At 40.6% G+C, this 21,909-nt stretch overlaps 1 protein-coding gene across 4 annotated transcripts in view; it reads right to left on the bottom strand.

The window, feature by feature from the left end:
• KHDRBS3 (KH RNA binding domain containing, signal transduction associated 3) overlaps positions 1–20,474 on the bottom strand; it is a 94,078-nt gene extending 73,604 nt beyond the window's left edge. For all 4 annotated transcript variants that reach the window (XM_086741307.1, XM_086741308.1, XM_086741309.1 and 1 more), the window contains exon 1: positions 19,966–20,474. In XM_086741307.1, the coding sequence (XP_086597433.1) occupies positions 19,966–20,053 (88 nt within the window). In that variant the 5' untranslated portion in view covers positions 20,054–20,474. The remainder of the gene's footprint in view (positions 1–19,965) is intronic.
• Between the last annotated feature and the right edge of the window lie 1,435 nt (positions 20,475–21,909).

Below are 21,909 nucleotides of genomic sequence, written 5' to 3'. Positions count from 1 at the left end.
ATGCAGCTAATGCAACAATCCACGAATGTAAATGGATGAAGTAGCAACTGACTGGATTTTTCTTCTTTACATTTAATCATAGCAGAGAGATCTAAGTAATGATTACTCCTCAGTTAATTCACCAAATAATGTTGCTAGATACATCAGATAATGACAAAGTAGAATTGTTCCATGTTAATCTTTAGGTAGAATTAATCTTCCTGCAGCAGAACTACAAGCCAGGATTCCAGCTCCCTCTGCTAAGCCAATATAAATACTTGAGTTTAATGTAGAACAAAGTGATGTTCTGTACTTGCCTGTGGTAAATCAATATAATCAATGCAAGATCAAATGTCATACTCAAATATTTACTGCATTTGTCCTTAATACAATGTTTTTAAAACACAAGAAGAAACAGGAACCAGGTACATTTGTCTGTAAATCCTTAAGAAACATGCTACTATTTTTCCTTAGACCCAAAGTCTTATCAGATAGCCTATTAAATCTGAGTAATTTCATACTAATTTTCTACTTCAGAGGGAAGAACAAGTGAAGAATGAAAAGCTCAAATTCTAGGAGATTTTGATTTGAGAATGATGCTAGGAGAATGATCACGGCTTCAGAAAACATAGGGAGTTAATGAAACTGCACTGCAATTTGACTAGAAATAGTTTCCACATTAATACTGAAAATGAAAATATTGTAAGAATAACTTTATCCTTTATAAATACATCTAAATAATGCTTAAATTAAATACACTGAAGAGATTTGTGAAATTATCATTATACAACAGCAGCAGTATATTTTGCTTTATTCAGACAAGTCCAATTTTATTAGCCTGTAGCTAAGAGAGAGACATTAAAACTTAGATCAAGTCAACCAAAAAAGTCTGTTACACTACTGAAGCATGCCCCAGTAACAATAGCATTTCTCAGTAAATTCTCAAAAACACCTATCTCCAGTTCTGAAAGCTCTTAAGTCAAGTTGAAGCCTGTGGAAATGTATTTATGTACGTTCCCTATTCTTCTACTTCTTGAAAAAATTAACTGCTATTAACCACTGCTGGAGATACAACACTGAACTAGATGGGTATCCAGTCTGGCAGTACGATTCCTTATGTTTTCACATTAGAAAAACCCAAAACGATGGTACTGTAAAAAACAGACTTTGGCTTATCAGTTTGCATTTTATAAGTATCTCCTTTAAGGTATACACCCAAGCTTTAGTAAGAGACAAGATTCCAGAGGAGGAAGGAGATTCCAAGTCAGTTGTAGAAGAATTTCAGAACAAAAATAGTTTTTCCTTAATGGACAAAAAAAACATTGACAGTATCAGTTCAGTTTCCTCAAACTTCCTAGAATCCTTCCAGTCCAGAGTATCACTCAGTACTTCTGAAACAGTCTTCAAGACTAAAAGATTATTTTTATGATGCATAAAATTCTCTGGCTCTCTATACTGTTTCTTATTTGAAAATTTTCACTGTGGCAAAATCCATACCGGTATCTCAGAAGGCACATTTCAAGCACATCTATTCTGAAAATACTGGCAGTTAGAACTTTTGCAATCAAGCCAAATCAGACAGCCTGCTATGCTGGATGTTGACTTGATGTTCACAGTCCTGCCATAACTTGTTCTGCTAAATCCAAAGTGCAGTAACATAGAACAAACCCAACAATAACTATAATTTTGATGACAATGATGAAAGCTTAACCTCATTGTCATGATTAAATGGTCTCAACTGTGCTTCAGATTATAGATCTCTTCCACTTCCTCTCAAACTAATAGGGCAACTGAAAGTTCTGAAACAGTACCTTTCTAACAAATATTTATTTTCTTTTCAACTGCAGATAGCACTGCACAACATGAACTGGAATCACCATACTTAGGCTTTAATACATGTCAAAAGGCGTTCTGAAATAAACCCCACAGATTTCCTGAAAGCAGCCTCGAAGAGACCCACTACTCACTCTCCCTGCCCTCTTGAACAGCATGAAACTGGACAATCCCCTCAAATTTTGGACTGAACAGAAGCAGTAAACTTAACCTCCTGCTTCTTTTGAGTCTCAAAGCATGTCTAGCATAGTCTAGTTAGCTTTAAAGCCCTTTCTGTGTATATATTCACAAAAAGATGCAGAATTCCTCAGTTTGAATTGTATGTAGCATCTCAGTCCCCCAGAAAACACCACAATTAAGACAGCAGCAACTAAACACTTTCCGATGTAAGGAAATGCTTGGAAAAAATCTTTTTCCACCCACAATATTTTTCCCAAACAAATATAGATCAGTGTATCTTCATGAAAAAGGCAAATTAGAGAACGAAAGTAATCAGGCAAATAAAATAAAAATAGCCTCATTTAAGTCCTGTATTTCAAAGTTTTTATGTTGAGTGGCTACATCTAGATCCATCCTGAACAGGTCTAAAACACTCCAATCAAAAATGCAGTGAAATTTTCAATTTTTAATGCAGTTGCTCTATTACTGCATTCACTCCCATTCCCCAATGAACTTCAGAAAACTCCATCTATCCTCCTCAGCCATCACTTCGATACTTTAAAAAAGCCTTTTTGAATCACAAATTTATCCTCCACAGTAGGTCCTAATTCTGAACTGGCATAAGAGTAATACATCAAGATCATGAACTGCACATAAGAAACAGGAATCTGTTTCAACAAATGCACGTTGTTATAATAGTGGAATTCACAATTACTCTTATATATTGCCTTAATTTTGTAGAAGCAACTGACAAATGAATCTAATTTTAATTTACAGCATTCACACTAGAATGATGTCTGCAACATTCAGCATACTCTAATAATAACCCTGGTGAAGGACTTAAACCAATCTTTATTTAAATCGCGTTCACAGGCATTGTAAGTTCTGTTTTACAGTCTAACTACTACCGTCTGCACTGATCTGAAAATACATTTCAGTCACCAATATGACAAATATTTTGAATAGGTCTTTTTTATTTAAGCAATTCAAAACTAATTGCACACCTATTACCTTCACATCAAAAATGACTACACTGAAATCTGTTCAGCCTGACTAACATTAGCAATAAAGTAGAAAGTACCACAGTAGAGACTGTCAAAAGCAACACTGAAGATATTAATAGATGCTCAGTCAATCTTGCTCAGGAAAAAAACAAAGATGTAAACATAGGCTTCAGTTCCACAAACCCACCCCACCGCACTGAAAATTACTGTTGATCCCATTGGGATGAGAGCTGCTGAACTTCTAACAGAGCGCTAAGATTTCCTGTATTATTTACCTTCTGTTGACAATTTTCTTTGAAGATGAATGTTTGTACATTAGCACAGTCAGGAGTCTACTAATTGCAAAAATGTTCTCATTTGCTCCATAACTTAAAAGTAAAAAAACTTCCAAAGGCAACACACATGCAGAAAAAATAGTACCCAGTGTCCTATAGTCAAGTATTTCAAAACTGGATACTGCATCCTATCAGGATGAAGATATTTGACTTCCCTGTTCCTCCCTGCTACAGGAGCACCTAATCTTGTGTAAATACTGGCAAAAGCATTGGCTTTTATCCTGCTTCGAGCACGAGACAGGACTTTCAGAGGTTTCTTAAAGCCTCAAGCATCCTATGATTCTTCCTATAAGGAGAGGGTGTCCAAAACCAGACCCATTTTATCTTATATTTAGCTACTGTATCTACGAGCAATAGCCTATAGATAATACTATTCTCTTTCTGCAAATAGTTTGTGTTTCCATACGACAGCACCAGTAGCCCCCAAGCCCCAAAGGCAAAGCTCTAAAGCCCTCTAAACTATTTAGGTGGTATGGCAGGAGCTGATGTTGCCCACCTCATATCTAGTAGGGTTTTTGATACTCTCATATACCATCTTCATGTAAACTGACAAGGTACAGACTAGAGAAATGGATAGCAAGGTGGACTGAAAACTGACCTGCCTGGCTCAAAGGGTTGCGACTAGTGGCTTGACAACCAGTCCAGCCTGGGGCCAGACACTAGTGGTATGGTCCAAGGGTCAAGACTGTTTAACATCTTCATCAAAGACCTGGATGATGGGACAGAGTGCAGCTTCAGCAAGTTTGCAGATAAAAAAATGAGAGGAGTGGTTCAAACATGAGGGTTGCGATGCAACTCAAGTACCCTGGGCCGCATTAAAAGAAGCATGGTCAGCAGGTCAAGAGAGGTGATTCTCACTGTGCTCTGCTCTGGCGAGACCCCACCTGGAGTACTGCATCCAGTTCTGGAACCTTCAACACAAGGACAGACCTGCTGGAGCGAGTCCAGAGGAGGGCCACTATGATGATCAGAGGGCTGGAGCACCTCTCCTACGAGGACAGGCTGAGAGAGTTGGGGCTGTTCAGCCTGGAGAAGAGGAGGCTCCAGGGAGACCTTACTGTGGCCTTCCAGTACCTAAAGGGAGCCTACAGGAAAGACAGGGAGAAACTCTTTAGCAGGGCCTGTTGCAATAGCACAATGGGTAATAGCTTTAAACTCAAAAAGGGCAGATTTAGATTAGAAACAAGGAAAAAATTCTTCACTATGAGGGTGGTGAGGCACTGGAAGAGGTTGCCCAGAGAGGTGGTGGATGCCCCATCCCTGCAAACATTCAAGGCCAGGTTGGACAGGGCTCTGAGCAACCTGGTCTAGTGGAAGGTATCCCTGCCCGTGGCACGGGAGTTGGAACCAGATGATCTTTAAGGTCCCTTCCAACTCAAACCATTCTATGGTAAGTACCTTGATGAGGTAGATAAATGGGCAGACATGTATCTCATTTAGTTCAAAGGAAGTGTGAAGACCTGTACCTGTGGGAGAATAACTCCATGTATCAGAACAGACTGGTAACAACTAGAAAGCAGCTCTGCAGTAAAGGAGTGGGAGTCCCAACAAGCCATATCCTAGCCAGCAATGTATGCTTGTGAAGGCCACCATCATCCTGGGCTGCGCCAGAACAGCATTGCCATCATTTTGAAGGTAGTGATCCTTCCTCTCTACTCAGCACTGGTGCAAGTTTTAGCAAGGTACTTGTTTGATCTCTACTGATTCACAGAAGAGTTTCCAAATAATTTTTTTTAAAGGAAAGATCTGTTCTTTGGTATTTTTAAGGAACGCCAGTTCTACTGAATTCTGTCCCCATCCCCAGATTTATTCCTCATGAAATACTGTAGCCTAAAAAGCCATTAATTTTTTTACCTGGAAGCATGCTGGAAACTCATGTTGCATCACAGGATTACGTGTGCTCAAACAGTTCAGAGAAAAATTCAGACAGGTCCAGTGTACAACAGTACCACTTCCCCTCTCCATAGCCCCCGCGTTACTCTGCTGTGCATGGCTGGAAAAGTGTATGTTCTTCCAAAGTTACACACCTCTTCCCACTGCTTCCCAATACTGTCTAAAATATTTGTCTGATAAATCTTACTATTCACCTTTCATACTGTTAGGGAAAGGAACAGAGATGAGGTTATCACAAGCACCTGTAAAGCATCTAAATTCTTTCACTGAATTCAGTGAAACTCAATTAGCACCAGACACAGTCAGGACTTCAAAAACACATACCCATTGGATCCAACATAACCAGTACCAACAAGTGCTATCTGACTCTTACTATAGAAACTGAGAAAAACATCTGTAAGTTCTGTGACACTGCATTGGCCAAATGAACTAGGAAAACAAATGCTACCACTACTTAGGTGTCTGTAAAAGATTAGCTAGTAAAAACAGTAAATACTGGAGTAACCTTCATGCATACCTGTTGAGTCAATCTACTGTTCATAAGTTTCCCCACTTGTTGATTCTAATGCAAGTCTCCTGGTCTTTTGATATAAATTGCTTCGAGATTCCTGAGGCTTCATGTCTACAACTTTGTTTACTAAAGCACAAACTATTGATGTGCACGTTGTGTGAAGAGGTAAATTTGTACAGAAAGAATATAAAACCACAGTTGAACGTGAAGGGATGTAGAGTTGTGGGTGGGTTGTATTTTAATCCATAAAACAAACACAGCTCAAGAATTTGAAAAATGCTTTCAGAATACTTATGAAAAAGGTTACAACCCAAAGAGACTAAAGTATTTGTGTATTCTGGTTCACAGATGTATGAAACAAACCTACGGAGCTCAGTTGGTACATATAAAAGAAAGGGAACCAATTCCAGCACACCACTCTGGATTACTTCAACACATCTCTAATCCTTCAGACGATCATTACTGCCACACAACAGCAAAACATTACTTTTGATACAACTACTGTAAGTAGTATTTTTTTATTATTTGACACCCATTACAGTCCTTGGCTGCAATAACATAGCCTAACAGGAAAAACAAAAAGGCAGCTTGCACATCTGCTGCCCTATGGGAAAGGGCAGCTTAAAACATTTGTGTGGAAATTTTATATATGAACTTCAACATAAATTGAGTGTTAAAAATTAACTTGGATGCTAAGTTATTAACTAGTAGAGGGATAACATCAATTACTGTCCCTTCCACATGCTCAATAGCAGGTGAACTCAAATATATTTTCTGTGTATGAGGATATATATTATACAGATTTAAGCAGATTGCTACCACAGTCAGTTGTTTGCAAATATTCTTCTAACAAACCTATTATCATAAAATCAACTGAATCACTTCATGGAATTTTAGACCAAGAACACATTTCCCTAGAAGTCTGATAAACCTTGAAGTCCAGCTTACGGACTCATCACAGCTGCAACTCCTAAGGGAAGGAACTAAGATCTCCGCCAACAGACTGGTTTCTCCAGGGAAGAAGTGAGATCTAAGTCTGCAATAGGCATGTTCTCTGGAGGATCATGTGTTCATCCACGTAGCACCTTCACTGAGGAAAGCAATACTCCACCTTTTATGGCATCTGACAGTTTTTTTCTTAAACTAGTATTTCTAGCATTTACCTAATAGACTATTAATCAATTTTTCCAGATTCAAGAAAAAATGAAACAGACCTTCACACTTTATACCTGCATAAATCTCTGAAATAACAACCAACTTATGCCAGTAAGCTTTTGCTGAAACATACATTATAAAAAGTTAAAATAGACTACAGTTTTAGTAGTATTTATGGTATGGTTCTACTTGCCATAGGAAAGAGTTCTGAATTATTATTTATCCAAAGAAAGCATCTTCATGTTTAGCTTAAGTAAAACTAAACAGCTCCTTCTGCATAAGTAATGTATTTCAAGTTAGTAATTTTGTTTATAAAAAAGCATCTGTCTTCAGTAAAAAGTACTTCTAAAAACCCAAGATCAAGTTTATTTCAAATAGACACGGTTATGTTATAGCTGTAAGAAGCAGAATACGACATAATGTTCTGTGCAACTACTCAGCAGTTAAGATATTGCTAATTCAGTTGTCTTCCTAATTTGAAGACAGCTTATAATCAAGTGCTTATGTGAAAGTAGAAATTTGATGGCTCAGTATTACTGCACTTTCAGAAGCCACATTATCTCATGTAGTTATGCGATGAGTTAACTTTAGCAGTGTTACTGGTTTAGTTTTAATCCAGCTAATTTCAAAATCCCAGCTTCCACCGAACACTACTTTTTCCCTGTAATGACCATGTGCGTTACTGTAGTAATTCCTATATTTAATAGTTAAAAGGTAGATTTCAGTACATTTCTACAGATTTTACAGGGAATAATCAACTAGTAGGAAGCGTCACATGCACAAGGTAGCTGAAATCTTTAAGTGCAGTGAACAATTCACAGCCAGGGAAGTACACCTACATTCAAGCTGAGACTCCAAAACCAAAGCTGGTCACTTTGAGATATGAGTAGCACTGGGAAAACGCAGAAGCTGCTACTAATGGGACATCTGCCCTGCCTGTTCCTCAGCTGCCCTCATAATTCCAGATATTCAAGTTTCTGCTCCTTTATCACTTCTGTCTGCCAAGAAACAATAAGTGCCAACACCAAGAATCTGAGCTGCCATTACCTTCTTGGTTCAGTGATGTTTAAATTGGTTTTATATGGGAAAAAACTTTGATGCTTCAGTTTCCAAAAGCATAGCATCAATTTACCTTCTAGATGTGGCAGAGGACAAAAAGGATGCATTTAAAAAATGTGGCTACCTAAGAAATTCAAAGTCTGGGTGCCCAAAGGATGAAGAACAGCTGAGACAGCAATAATCACTTAATATGGTAGATGGTTCTACCTCGCCTTGCTACCAGAGAAGCAAGGCATAAAAGTGCATTTGGGAAGAATAAAAGACCAAAGCATTCATAACAAGTACTTATGGTCCCATTAATAAGTCTTCCTAAATAATGGTTCATGTGTACATTAGATTTCAAATCTCACTTCCTCTTCTTGATGCATTGATTTTTGTGCAAGTGCACGAAGGCCTTACCTAGTTACACAGAGAATAACCACCTAAAATGCTGGCATGTGCTACTCTGCATAAACCCAAGAAATAAAGGTGCTTAACTGAAAAAGATTGACTATCCACTAATAATAAATCTAGAAAGGACAGTTAACAAGGGAGAAGTTAAACCCTTCAAGCCATCAGGAGAAGTACAGGCACAAGTATCTCTACCAAACTGACATGAGGGCTTAGAGACCCAATCAGTGTTTCAGAGCAAGAAAATGCTATAACAAATCTTTGCCAAAATAAATTCCTCGCTGAAATTCTTTGCTGAAATTCCCAGGACTGCTCATCTGTCATAACCCTTCCCGAAGCAACACTAGTTTAACAGGTTACTATTCCAATGTACTATAGCTGTATCTTAAAAATATCAACATAACACTAATTTATCACAACTGGGAACGAGGAAAAGCATTTTTTCATTAACTTCACACAGCTTTTATTTTACCCTTGCATAGTAACTAACCATTGGCAGTACCTCTTGACAAGCAGCAAGGGATTAACTTCTGTATCTGGCCAGGAGCATCTATTTCTCTTTAATCTATTTTTTTTTCTGAAGGGGCCATCTGCTTTTATTTCTTAATTTCATGGCCTAGCTTGAAATTACATTCACTATTCTGTTAGTATTTCAATTAGTTAGATGTAAAAGTTCCTCCCACATCAGTATAGCTGTCCTGAGGATGAAATACTCCAAGGCAAAGAGGGGTTACTACCAAAAACTGATTGACTAAAATGGACAGAGCTCAAATAGCTAATTATTCATCAATAAAATGAAGGGAAAATAATGCTCTAACATTCATTTATGTTTACACAGCTTGACATCCATTACCGACAAGTACGCACAGCCATGCTTTAATGTGCCAAATCCGAATAAAGGGACTGCATTTGCTTTCTGTATTCTCTACGCTCAGCTCTTTCCAGGTGACTCTGCAGAAAAGCTTCAAACCTCTGCTTCGGTAACAGCACCGAAACCTTCCAAAATACCTCACAGAAATGCTGACAAGATATACTTACACAATTAGCACCACTTGCAGACTTATGAATAATGAATGGTTACTCTGAAAAGTTTACTCACTACAAACCACAGGTTTGAGCTCTAGCCAGGCATTACTCCAACACAATAACATCAAGTTAAGCAATGGATTCTGAAAGGACTGTACAGAATAAAATCTATAGTTTTATGTCCTACATCCAAGTGGGAAAGAACAGTACTTCTGACTCATTTTTTTCTATCCGTTTCACTGTTTTCCTGAGCAGAAAGACCAAGCAGGAGGCTATCCAGCAAGTCAAGTACTTTAGTCAGTACCTGTAGTAGAAAATGTCTCAGTATGATCTTCATGCAAGCCATCATAAGAGGTAGCCTTCTAGCCTAGATAGGTAGCCACTAAAAGCCTTGATCATTGCTTGGAGCACACTAAAAAAATAGAGATCAGCACCTTGAGGACCTACAACCTACTCAGAGGCAGAAAGTACCTTACTTTAGCATAATGCTCAGCATACCACTGAAGTCTAAAAAAACCATGATCTACTAGTTAAGAAAGCAAATCACATCCGTTTTCCTCTATCAGGGCATTAAATTAAAAAGGATCATTTGTCTAGAGTTCTTCACAGAGCTGATCTCACAGCCAGCTACTTGACACTTACGTGATAATGAAACACACATCAGCATTTTTAATTAGCCTTATATTGAACTATGTGAACTATTAGTGAGTGTTCCAAGCAAGGCCTATTATTTCAGGAGATTTGTAAATTCCATAAATGCACCTATGAACAAATAATAAGTAACATGATGGCAGTTTCCCTGCACTCTCCATTTAATCAGTTGATAATAACGCGATATTCTAAGAGCTTAGAGTTTAGAAGTCTGGTAAAGTATTTCTGTTAAAACGTCATTCAACACTTATCAACTCAGACTGACCAACAGCAGCTTTACCAGCTAAAGTGCACGCCAAGGGACAGCACAAGCCAAAGCTATTCCAGGTCCCATCCAGATCTCAATCGTACTTGGAAACCCTGTGTCCGAAGATAGGGCAGCTCTTACAGCCATGGCATTCGGTCTGTGTCTGAGCTGAAGCTTGCGATCAAGGTAAGAGCAGTAAAGAAAAAAAACCTATGTGACAGCCGAGCAAGAAGATGCAACCAATGCTAATTTCAGTTAAAGCCTCTATACCTTGAGCACCAAATTTTTATATTCACATAGTGAAGCTACATTAAAAGTAAGATTGACAAAACGATTCTCAGTGCACCAATGTCACCAGTATTGGCTTTCAAGGGGGACCTGCCTGTTAAGACTCAGACAGAACACACCTGGCTGCAGGAGCTGTTGTGACAAGCCAGCACCTATGGCACCCAGAAGTCAGGTGCAGCTCCCACACAGGCAGCTCTGGGGCACCAGTTCCCACCTGCTGATGCAGTGTCACACTGCAGTGATGTCATGCTGCCGTCACACTGCCTTGTGCTTTAAATAACTCCAAAAAAATGGTCTACAACACCCTTAAGAAGCACCATGCAAAATTAAAAACCACATGATGACTCCTCTAATATTTAGTGACCTACTGCTAATACAATAGAGTTTCCTGACAGAGACAGCACCCAAACACCCTCCTGGGTAAGTTCTATCTTCAAAATGTCAGCACTGCTATATTTAAGATGCACTATAGGTACCCTACAGGAAAACCCATCGTGGAGCACTTCTACTTTCCAAAGTGTGATCATATTAATACTTCATAGTTTCCCAAGACCCCCAAAATTCACTGAAAAAAATAATGCTGGAAGAAGTCTTAAAAGGTCATTAATTCCCTCAGAAGCATTTTATGACTACACTTAAGTCACTCCCAACATTTGTTTCACATGGTATTAACAGGCTTCTGTGAAGACAAAAAGTGTCTGCAGAAAGTGTCTGAAAAGATACAGTAAGCTTTAAAAGCATGATAAATCTTCCATTGTATGCTTTTATACAGTAGGCCAATAAAAACCTAATCATTTTTCCAGACCATGGATGCATGGTGTAATAAAAAGGTCAAGGGTATATGATAAGTGAAAAGAATCTTTAAGAGCTATTTGTGTTACAGAAGACAAATCGGACCACAGCAGTCCTTGCCAGTCTTAAGGTGCCACATTTCACCTTGCAGACCAGCCAGCCTTAGGATCTGCCTAGAAAAGCAGCAAGTGTTAACTAAAGCTAGAGACATCACTGCAACCTATCTGCCGCGAAGCAGAAAGGGCAGATTAGCTCCTCCAGAGACATCAGGGTTTAAAAGGAGAAACTGAGTCAAATCATTACTTTTCACTGTTTCACTTTTAGAAACTCCTCCACCTAGCACAAAGGTTTTGGGGGTGGCAGAAAAACTCAGCTGTGACACTACCTTCTTCCTTAAATTTAGGACTTGATCCTAAAAAAAAGGCAAGCTGAAGTGATCATGAAACAGTCAGATAAGTACTAAAGTGAAAAACCACTGCAGGTTTCTGAACTTCCATAACTGCAAATGGACCACAAACATTGTACTCAAGCTGTGTGAAGGCAACTCTAGAAGAGAAAAATCTGTTTTCTTTCAAACTCATGAAGGGGTGTAGGGTATAGTCAAGCATAACAAAAAGCCATGGAAAGAACCAAACAGACATGACAGAGCTTAGTGCTCTTCACTTTTGGAAAAGTAAAGTTTATCATTGTTTTGCAGGTGGGCAGAAGAGTTTTTTTTACATCTCTTGTTTACCCCATAGAGTGGTATCACTCAGGTCTGCATCCAATTGGGCACACCATTTCTGCCTGATAGCAGGAAAAAGACAAAAAGATCAGATCCTCAGTATCAGAGAGTTAAAGAGCTCGAGGAGCAGGAACTGGGCTGCTGACCAGAGACACATCAGCATTGGTGCTTCACCACCACCTCTAGTTGACCACCTCTAGTTCATTAGAATACAGATCAAAAGCAACCAGTAACAAAAAATTTCATCCATTATCAGTAACTGGAAAAGGAGACACATGAAAGGGAATGACTGTATTAAAAGCCATCCTTCCATATCTCCATCTTTTAAAAACATCATTATCCCAAAGCAGCAGGAAAAACTGTCTGAAAATATCTAAAACTTTTTGCTTTCAAACACACCTGCTTTCCACAGCACTGTCACTGGATAACCAGAGCCTGTGAGACTGGAGATGCATCCATCTCCAGTCATCTCATTCAGTACACACAGCAGCAGTGTCAGAGCAACAGAAGCAATTTCAACTTCTTCCTAGATTTTTGTCTTGTCCACGAAAAGGCATCTTCCTGTGACTATTCCTTTTGTACAACTTTATTAATCCATTTGGCTTGAAGAAAAAACAGTAAATCCACAAAGGATTCGCAACTTCAGGTTTTTCACTGTCACTACATTATACCGAGATCAGCACAGCAGCAGTTGTTACAACAAATTTTCTTCTGGATTAAGTGCAAGAACAATAGGTTTACCAAAATTATTTCTAATCTTTTAGGTTTCCAATTATTTTGTCAAGAAATCCTTCTGAGAAAATAAAGATCTATAAAAGAACACCTATATAGGTCAAAAAAGGGAAAGATTTACCAACTACAAGAATTAAACTGACATTTGTTTGCTGCCTTGCAACTCTGCTGCTGTTGAGCTGCTAGCTGAAGCCAAAAGCCTGATAAACACATCAAAATAAGGAATGGAAGGCAGCCAGCAAACAGCAACTGGAAATGGAGAATAGGAAGGGAATCCATTTAACTTTCTAGTTTCTTATTAATTTTACCTTGACAATAAGCTAAAATGATTAAAAATGACAACACAGGAGAACAGAACAATAAGTAATAAACATGACAAACTTGAGTTCAAGCACAAGAATACTTTAAGATAGGATAAACACACAAAGAATAAAACACGCACTGCTCAGCTGTTGCAACACAAAAATACAGCTTTCTCAGGTTAACAAAAATGTTTCTTCACTCCACCTCTCTAGTTGGTACTGTAATTTCCTCCTTGTAATTTATTTGTATTTAGTAGTCTTCATCTATTGCACAACCCAAGTCACTGAGAGTTCAGTAAAGAGCCTATCAATTTAGTCAACACCAAACATCCAGAAATGTCAAAGATGTCAAGATATGCAAAACCTACCAGTTCTTATATTTGATGTAACAGTTAATCATACAGTGCTTAAGCACCATGTTTTATTTCTTCATTTGCACTTTTGGCCAGACATTTCACCACCAGCTTAAAGGGCCTCTTAGTACCTTTATTTACCCCTGTGAAGGTGGTAAGGCACTCAGAACACAGGTTAATGATCATTTTCACAAGCCAGGCTAGCAAAAGGCCTACAGACTTTATCAAGCCTGCAGAGCATTTCTTTTTCCATGAGCTTCTCAAAAAATTAAGACACATGGACTTCTGTACCTAGAATGTCAAGAAAATGAACTTCCCTAGTCCACACAGAATCATAGAACATTCAGGGTTGGAAGGGACCTTCACAGGTCATTCAGTCCAACCCCCCTGCAAGGAGCAGGGACATCTCCAACCAGATCAGGTTGCTCAGAGCCCCGTCCAACCTGGCCTTGAATGTTTCCAGAGATGGGGCATCCACCACCTCTCTGGGCAACCTGTGCCAGTGTTCTACCACCCTCAGCATAAAATATGCCCTCATGGCCTTAGCTTAAGGCCATAAAGATATTAATTTTCTAGCTAGTGTTGTACTTGGAAGTCACACTCAGCTAGCAACAAATGGCTCTAAAGTAACTCCCAGAACCACCACCACCCCCACCACGCAGGCGAGACCTGCCTTCCCAGGTCACAGGGTATCAGGATACTCCACTTGCCTGATATAAACGTCCTGTCCTTTATTTTCTGTTTGAAAAACAGTATTAATAATGTAAACACTAAGCTTGCAAGATTCCTGCAGAGCTCAGCTAAGAACAGCCAGTTAATTCACCATAAAATATTAGGTGTGTCAGTTACCAGTTAATCCATTTAAACACGCTTTTTACTGAAACTGCTAAATACTAATTAAAAAGTCATGCAGTACCACAGTGAATACTTTACAGAGGCTACACAATTCTGAACTTTGATACCCAAGTCTTTCAAATCAAAGCGCATCTTAAATTCTTCTGTTTCTTAATTGCACTTGGAAGTCGGGGGGGGAACATCTCAGAGGGCAGAAAGGTCACACACAGATTTTGTAGGACACGCAGCTTAAGTCAAACAAGCCACAGGCCAGAAGAGCAGCCATCCAGCGCTGCGACCTCCTTTGATTTCTGCAGTAAATAAGTACTCAGAAGGCTACGGTTTTAATTTGCACGGCTGGTGTCAAAAAGGATTGAAAGTGACAAACCGTGTCAGTCTAAATTTGAAACCTTTAAATTTGATCTCTCTCATTGACTGCCAAAGTAAGTGTGCAAGTGAATTAGGAGTCAGCTTCAGACCAAATGTGATCATCGGTGAGCGGCTGCAGGCTGGAGTCACGCTTCAGAGCGGATGAGCCCAGGGTGAAGTACGAACTATTATCACAGCAGCACTGTTAGCATGACTGGAATACCTGATAAACCACTCCCCAGCCTTTCAAGAGCCCACGACTGGAATCTAATTGTTCGTAAGTCCTATGACTTTCCCAATACGTTTTCATTGAAGCAAAAGCAAAGAGCCAACCATTAGGAAAATGTTAACTTTTGAAGTGTTACTGAACAAGGAAGGCTGAGACACGCAGGACAATCTCCAAAATATCCCTTCTTCACTCCAAAACTCACTGCTTCTTATGTTATTTTAATGAAATAGAATGGAAACCAAAGTCAGCCTTCCCCGGTTCTATGGTGCAACCATCACACTATATCCGTTCCTACTACTGTCACTAAATTTCTCTTCACACTTAGCCTGCTAAATAACCAATTCCCCCTGCACATTTTCATAGACTGTTGTTTTGAAGTCTGATTACTAGAAAACAGAAGAGTTGCTTCTTTCTAGTTAATCTCTAAGACAGACAACGTAAAGTGACCTGCTGTCTGAAGGGCATATTACAAAATTTATATTTTATTCAAATTAATAGGATGCTCTGAGTAAGTTTAAAACCCTTTCTTCAGCTCTACTTGCTTTACGAAACACCTACGACCTTCACAAAGTGTTTTGCCAGCCTCTAAGAGCAGGACACTTGAAAAAGGTGTTACTGTATGATTGAGACTCCAGTGAGAAAGGCATTTGAGTTTATACAGCAACGGAGTACATCTAACGCCACTGGGGACTGGGGAACAAGCAGCAGCACACACGTCTGTTCCATGCCACGAAATGCCTGTCCTCAGAGGAAAGTGGATAATTCAGTAGCAAACTTATTATTTATATCACAACATATGTATGTCACTTCACTACATATAATCAAGTACACCTTTTAGAGTTGTGGAAAAATTAGAATTCTATTTGTGAAAAATTAAAGAAAATCATTGCTAAGCACCCAGAAGCCCTTGTATACGAACATACATTTATTCAAAACCAGTAACATACATGGAAGTTTAATTTACAAGTTCCTACTTTGTTTTTACAAAGCTATCACCTACCTGCTAAAAAAGAAATCAGACAATTAATATCCTCCACAATGCAGAATGTCAGTACGCTTTTCCTCACACTCCATTCTCCCTGATATTTAGGGAGATATTGGTCTATTTGATTACTGGTCTCCCACTCCTAAAATGTGACAGGAACCAGCAAGCCTCCAGTGGTCACATCGCTCAGCAGAGTCGTTCAGCGTACAGCTAGCGCATACAGCCATCTACTGATGGGAAGGCTTCTTACTCCCGTACATCATCCTGTTGACAGTAATTTAAAGGTAGCCTCAGCAATTCAAGACATTACCTCAAACCTCGAAGGAGCTAAAATGAGCTTGTAAGGAAGAATTCCATAAGTACAGCCTACAGAGAAGGAAAAATTGTCTTTCAGCAATGGCACCAGCACTCGCAAGGACTTCAGCTGCCCTAATTTTGATTACAGGGTCCTCTCCACCTACACATTTAACATTACACAAATCAAACAAGTGCCAGGCAACCATTTAATGTCTCCCCTGTTACAAAACACATCTGGTATCAACATGTTTTATTTAGTTAGTTTCCTCCATCTGCAATTTCGCATGTTAGCCAACATCCAGAAAATGTGTCAAAAATCAATACTATGCATACCTGTGAAAGATGAAGTAACCTCTCTTGCAGATGTTTCACTATTTTCACAGCATCACTCATGAACTAAGTTATGACAACCAACATTACACTCACACACTTACACACAATCTCAAATATAAACAAAGTCAGCCTTCCAAATACAGGTCTCAAAAAAAGGTTTAGAAGTAAAGCTGCTCAGTGCCTTGCAATGGTAAACACAAAGAACTAGCCTGATTTCATAACAAGCATCATTTTCACATACAAATATTTTGCAGATTTTGCATAAAGATGAGCACCTGAGCACTGTAAATAGCAAAAACATAACTACACATGTACTAAACTCTTGTTCCTTCACAGAACTTCATCTTCCCCAAGGTTCTTCAATTACAAACATCATAATAATTGGACATAAGGTTCCAGTTCCCATTGTCTGGTATGAGCTTCAAGTTAATCCTTTCAGCATGGTCACCTTACTACACATGCACAAGAACTCTACTCCCAACCTACAACATATTTAAAGGTTTAGAGGTAAAAACATCCCCTTTTTAGGAAGGCTTGACATTCAAGTACACAAAAATCATCTTAATTAGAGCAAAGGATATAGTCTAGCCTCTTGCAAGATTCCTACTGTTCTTAAAATTTAAGCAGTTGAATATTTCAATGACTGTTTAAAGCAAAATTTAAACAATAGGTCTTACATTTGTGTCCCAAAGAGAGGTCATCTAATACTTGATTAGAGTTTTCAACAAGAAAAAATCAGCACTTCCATGACCTACGCAGGAACAATGAAGGACACTGATTTTAATGCTTTCAAAATGCTTAAAACAAGGTTTTATTAGGGCAAGAGGAGATGCTGTCATATCTTAATTCTGAAATACAGATTAATAATATTGCCCAGGAAAGTATTCTTGCAGCATCCCAGTTATCTCTACATCGTTCTTTTTCAACTGAAAGGCTACCCTGGAGCTCAAAGCATGTCAAGCTCCACTTTTTTTCCTGCATCATTTAAAATTACGTAATTTGCATGTACTAAAATTATAATTTGTAATTATAAGCATAATATGCAAATACATCCACTTCCATTTGAGAACTATAATTAACAGATTTTTGAAGTCCAGACACAGGACTTTCCCCTAGAAACCAGATTTCAACATGGTTAGAAATTTGTTAGCTATTTGGCTCTTTTGCCTATGCAGTACACACACTTCTACTCAGTTCCTTCAGCACCTCAGAAGGATTTGCCCATTCAATCATACAATTCTTACAAATCAACCTTGAGTTTCTGAAGAAAGTTGGCTGATCCACAGTATTTCAGTTTAAGTAAACACAGATAGTAAATGTAATACTGTTAAGATATCAAAATGCTATTACATAATTAAGCTGGTTATTTTAAGCACTTAAAACCTTCGCTAAGACACTCTCACACATACCTGAAAGGAGCCAAACTGAGCAATATGTTTCACTTTGAATTGAAAAGCTAAACAAACCCAGTTTAAAATATTAGACAAGCCATTTGCCTGCTCACTGAAGTATCAGAGAAAGAACTCAGTGGACCTGCCATATGAAGTACAAGCCAGAACCATTACATGTACATTTCCACCAATATTTGCCTTCATTTAACTGCACAGAATTGTTACAGTAAAGAAAAAACTGTCACAGATGAAGTTAGCACCACAACAGGATGGGTCTGTAAAACATCTCCTCTTACATTTCCCACTCGTATTATTCAGTTACTTGACCTTGTTTGGGTCTTTGGTGACTCTACAACTGCCTAAAATATTTATTTTATATAGATATTACAAATTTGCATTTTAAACAACATGTAACCAGTCAATCACCACACGATCTTTTTTACCTGTCTCTAATATGTTAAATACTTCAGATCTAATGAAAGACTTTAGATTTTTTTTTGCTTGCTTTGAAAGTGGAAACATACTAGAATAGATTGGATCCATGTCTATCTGCATTCATTTTTTCAATATCATTTATTTTTGAAGCTGAAAGTATGCATGCAGATATCAAGTATGAGAGTTTTCTCAGAAAAAAAAAGGTAGAAGTTTATCTGTCCTCTAATTTCTTATTTCAATTAGAGCCTCAAAAAACCATTAGAGTCCCCCAAAAAGTGTCATAATTTTGACAACAGCTCATGCAGTCATATCTACTTCCACAAACGCTGTTTGTAGAATAGTAAGTCATTTTTGTAACTTCATAAAATAATTTATATGTGCAAAAAAGATTATTCCTTCACTTTCTGGAGAGGAACTCCACTAATTCGCAGCCTTAAATTCTCAACATCAAGCTAAATCTTACCAAGTTTTTCAGCAAATACAAATATCTACTTATTAACACAATGCTCCTTCTCCAACCAGCAAGTGGCATTTTCACAAATTCAGTATTAGGAAAAACATGCAAAATACCAGCCATCCAAGGACAAGCAGCTACAAATCACACCGTGTATGCATTCCACAGCTGAATATGAGACAGCTACCCCAACTCCAGAATTTTTCAGGCAATAGTTGATTCTCCTTCTGATTTAGAGATGGGCATTCTCAGCCCATTACACATCACAAACCACAACAATGGATTAAAAGAATGCACACTGATTCAGACCTGTTCCTGTCAGAGGAAGTAAAATACACTGGCACAGCTTTGTAATCACTTCGGTTGAAGCCAAAATCATTTTGGCTGTTGTTAAGTTATATCAGAAGATCAGTTCATAACTTATTCCACTTGACCATCCCAAGCCCTCTATCAAGTGTTTGTCTCTCCAGAGCTGTGCCTGAAAGTCACTTGCCAATTAGACAAGATTTTCAAATTTACATTAAATCATGTTGTAAATCACACTGAATTACTTTTCTGTTCAGTATAGCATCATCAAAACAAAGAGCTAGGACTTTAAAGGAGGTCTGACATGCCAGATGCAGAAGGGGTAGGAATCATTATTTCGAGTTATATAATCACAAAAGAAAGTATGCTTTGGGGTTTTTGAAAGATTCAGCAAAATGTATTGTTGGTTCCTTAAATTTTTAGCGACAGAGCCAAAAGTTCCTACAAAAGGACATAGAATGTAAGCTTCATATTAAACAGGCTCACACCAATACAAGCAGTAAGCTATTTACTGTTCAGAAATACATTATCAGGGTAAAACAAAAAAAAAGCCTTTCGGGGTTTCAACCGACTTGAAGCCCAAGCAGAGCCCAGGAGACCCAAGCTGGTTCTACACAATTCAACCGGGAATAACGTGTCGTTCAAGCAGGCAGCGATCACGCCTTTAAAAACAAAGGAAGAGGAGAATTTTGGGGAACCAGCCCAGCGCTCGCTGCCGTCGGGGAGCATCCCTGGAAGCCTCGCCGGCCGCCACGGGCAGCGCCGGGGGCCGCAGGCGGGGGCCCCCCCCTCCTCCCCGCAGCCCGAGCACACGAAACACGGAGCGAGACGCAGAGCCAAGGCTCTCCGAGCACCCTCGGCGGCCGTCACTAACTCCGGCTCGCCCCCCCGGCCCTCACCTTGATTGACCAGCCGCAGGGCGTGGGTGAAGGACGGGTCCAGCGAGTCCTTCTCCGCCATCAGCTCGGGCAGGTACTTCTCGTCCATGGCGGCGACGGCCCGGAGCGGCAGCGGAGCCGGGGCGCCGGGTGCCCCCGAGGGGAAGGAGGAGACGGCGGCGCGGGTCCGAGTCCCTGGCGGCGGTAAATCCTCGGAGGCAGCGCTTCCCCCTGGCCGCCTCCCGTCCGGGGCTGCGGGGACGCATCCAGAGGAAAGCGCCGCAAGCCCCCGGCCCGGAGCGGGGATGGAAGGGGGGCGCGGGCCGGGGGGACGCCCCCCCACACACACACCGTGCGAGGGGCGCGGAGAAATCCCTCTGTGGAGGCGCAGGGGGCGGGGGGAGAGGGGAGACAGAGGCGCCCCAAGAGCCGCTGACCCAGGCGGGACGGACCCCGCCGGCCTCCCGCACACACGCGAGTAAAATAAAAGGGAGACCGTGAGGCGGCGGGCGCTCAGCACACACCCGCACTTTCCGTGACGCCGCGCCGACTGAGCGGGCGAGCCCCTCCGCGCCAGGTTTAAATACCCCAGCCAGGCCCCGCCCCCAACCGCCCAGAGGCCTCGCCCCCTGCCCGCCGAGCCCCGCCCCGGGCCACATCCCCGCCCCTGGCTCCTCCCAGCGGGCGGTGATAGCAGAGTCCCCCTCACTGTCGCCCCTCCTACTCAAGTGACGACGCCTATTGGGTGGTGTGGCTTGTCAGTCAGGGGTGGACTGCAGCGTCTGATTGGTGGTTCGTCTTGTCCTTCCCCGCCCCGCCGGCGGGGTAGGGCGTGGTGCTCGCTGTGGGCGGGGGCGGTGCTGAGGTAGCGTTAGCGTGGCGGCTGCTGACAGAGTCTGGAGCGAACGAGACCGGAGCGGACCGGGTGCTTCGGGGAGGCCAGGAGCGGGGCTTCCCGTTAGCACCCGCACCGGACCCTCTCCCGGGAGGAAAGCTGACGGTTCCCCTCCGCGAGCTCCCGGGCGCCCCGGCAGACGAGGGCCTCGCCGGCGCCGGCGGGCGTTCGGCCTGCGGGAGGGGTGAGGGGAGCCAGGCCGCACCCTGACCCCCCCTCTCGGCCCTCAAGGGAAAGGGGAACGCAGAAAGGCAAGATTTGTTTTAAAAGAGAAGTAAAACCACGGGTTTTTTTTTTCCCTCCCTCAAACAGCAATACTCTTAATTCACCCAGCATTTTGTACCTGCGCCTCCGGTAATACACGGCACTTCATAAATACCAGCCAGAAAATCTTATTTCTGCTGAAGTACACCGATGGGCCATTGTAAGTGGGGTTGTGATCCAGCAGCAGCTTATTCTACAAGAAAGAGAAGAAAAGTTTAAGAGCCCTTGCTGAAGTCTCTTTTCCTATTTTTTTGGCTGGGTACGCTTGGTATATTAGATCATTATTCACTTTGATCTTTAGCTATGAGGCTGTACATAGCTTCCTCATTACACCCGAGCTGTTTCATCAATGAATCTTCGGTGACAAAAGCCCAGAGGAAGCCAGACTAACTATTCTCTGTAACAGAGCACGAGGGCGAAACAGGAATTACTAAATCACCAAAGCCAAAATCATAATGCTAAAGTAACATTTTCCTCTTTGTGGTTTTTAGGTCAACATTTACTGGAAAAGCCAATAGGAAACTTTAAGTGATAAGCTACAGTTAAGAGACCAGTGAAAATATCCTTCTATCTGTGAGTCAAATATTCACACACTTACTTCTGTATTTCATGCAAACAAAGGTTTGCAATGTGTCTTACTCATGTCCTTGCAAGATGGGGAGAAAAAAGGTTGGAAAAAAAAGGCTAGCAGGAGAAATCACTCACTCAAAGCTTGGAAGCAGAGGTTAAGGCTCCCTTCTCAGAATTACATGTGCTCTTTCGCCCTTAAAACAGAAGGACCATTTATTAAGGTATCTTATTTCTTG

The sequence above is a fragment of the Chlamydotis macqueenii genome, chromosome 2 (assembly GCF_036417535.1).
Source record: "Chlamydotis macqueenii isolate bChlMac1 chromosome 2, bChlMac1.mat, whole genome shotgun sequence".
Taxonomy (NCBI): Eukaryota; Metazoa; Chordata; class Aves; order Otidiformes; family Otididae; genus Chlamydotis; species Chlamydotis macqueenii.
The sequence above is the reverse complement of the archived record's forward strand: the minus strand, read 5'-3'. Positions and strand labels throughout refer to the sequence as shown.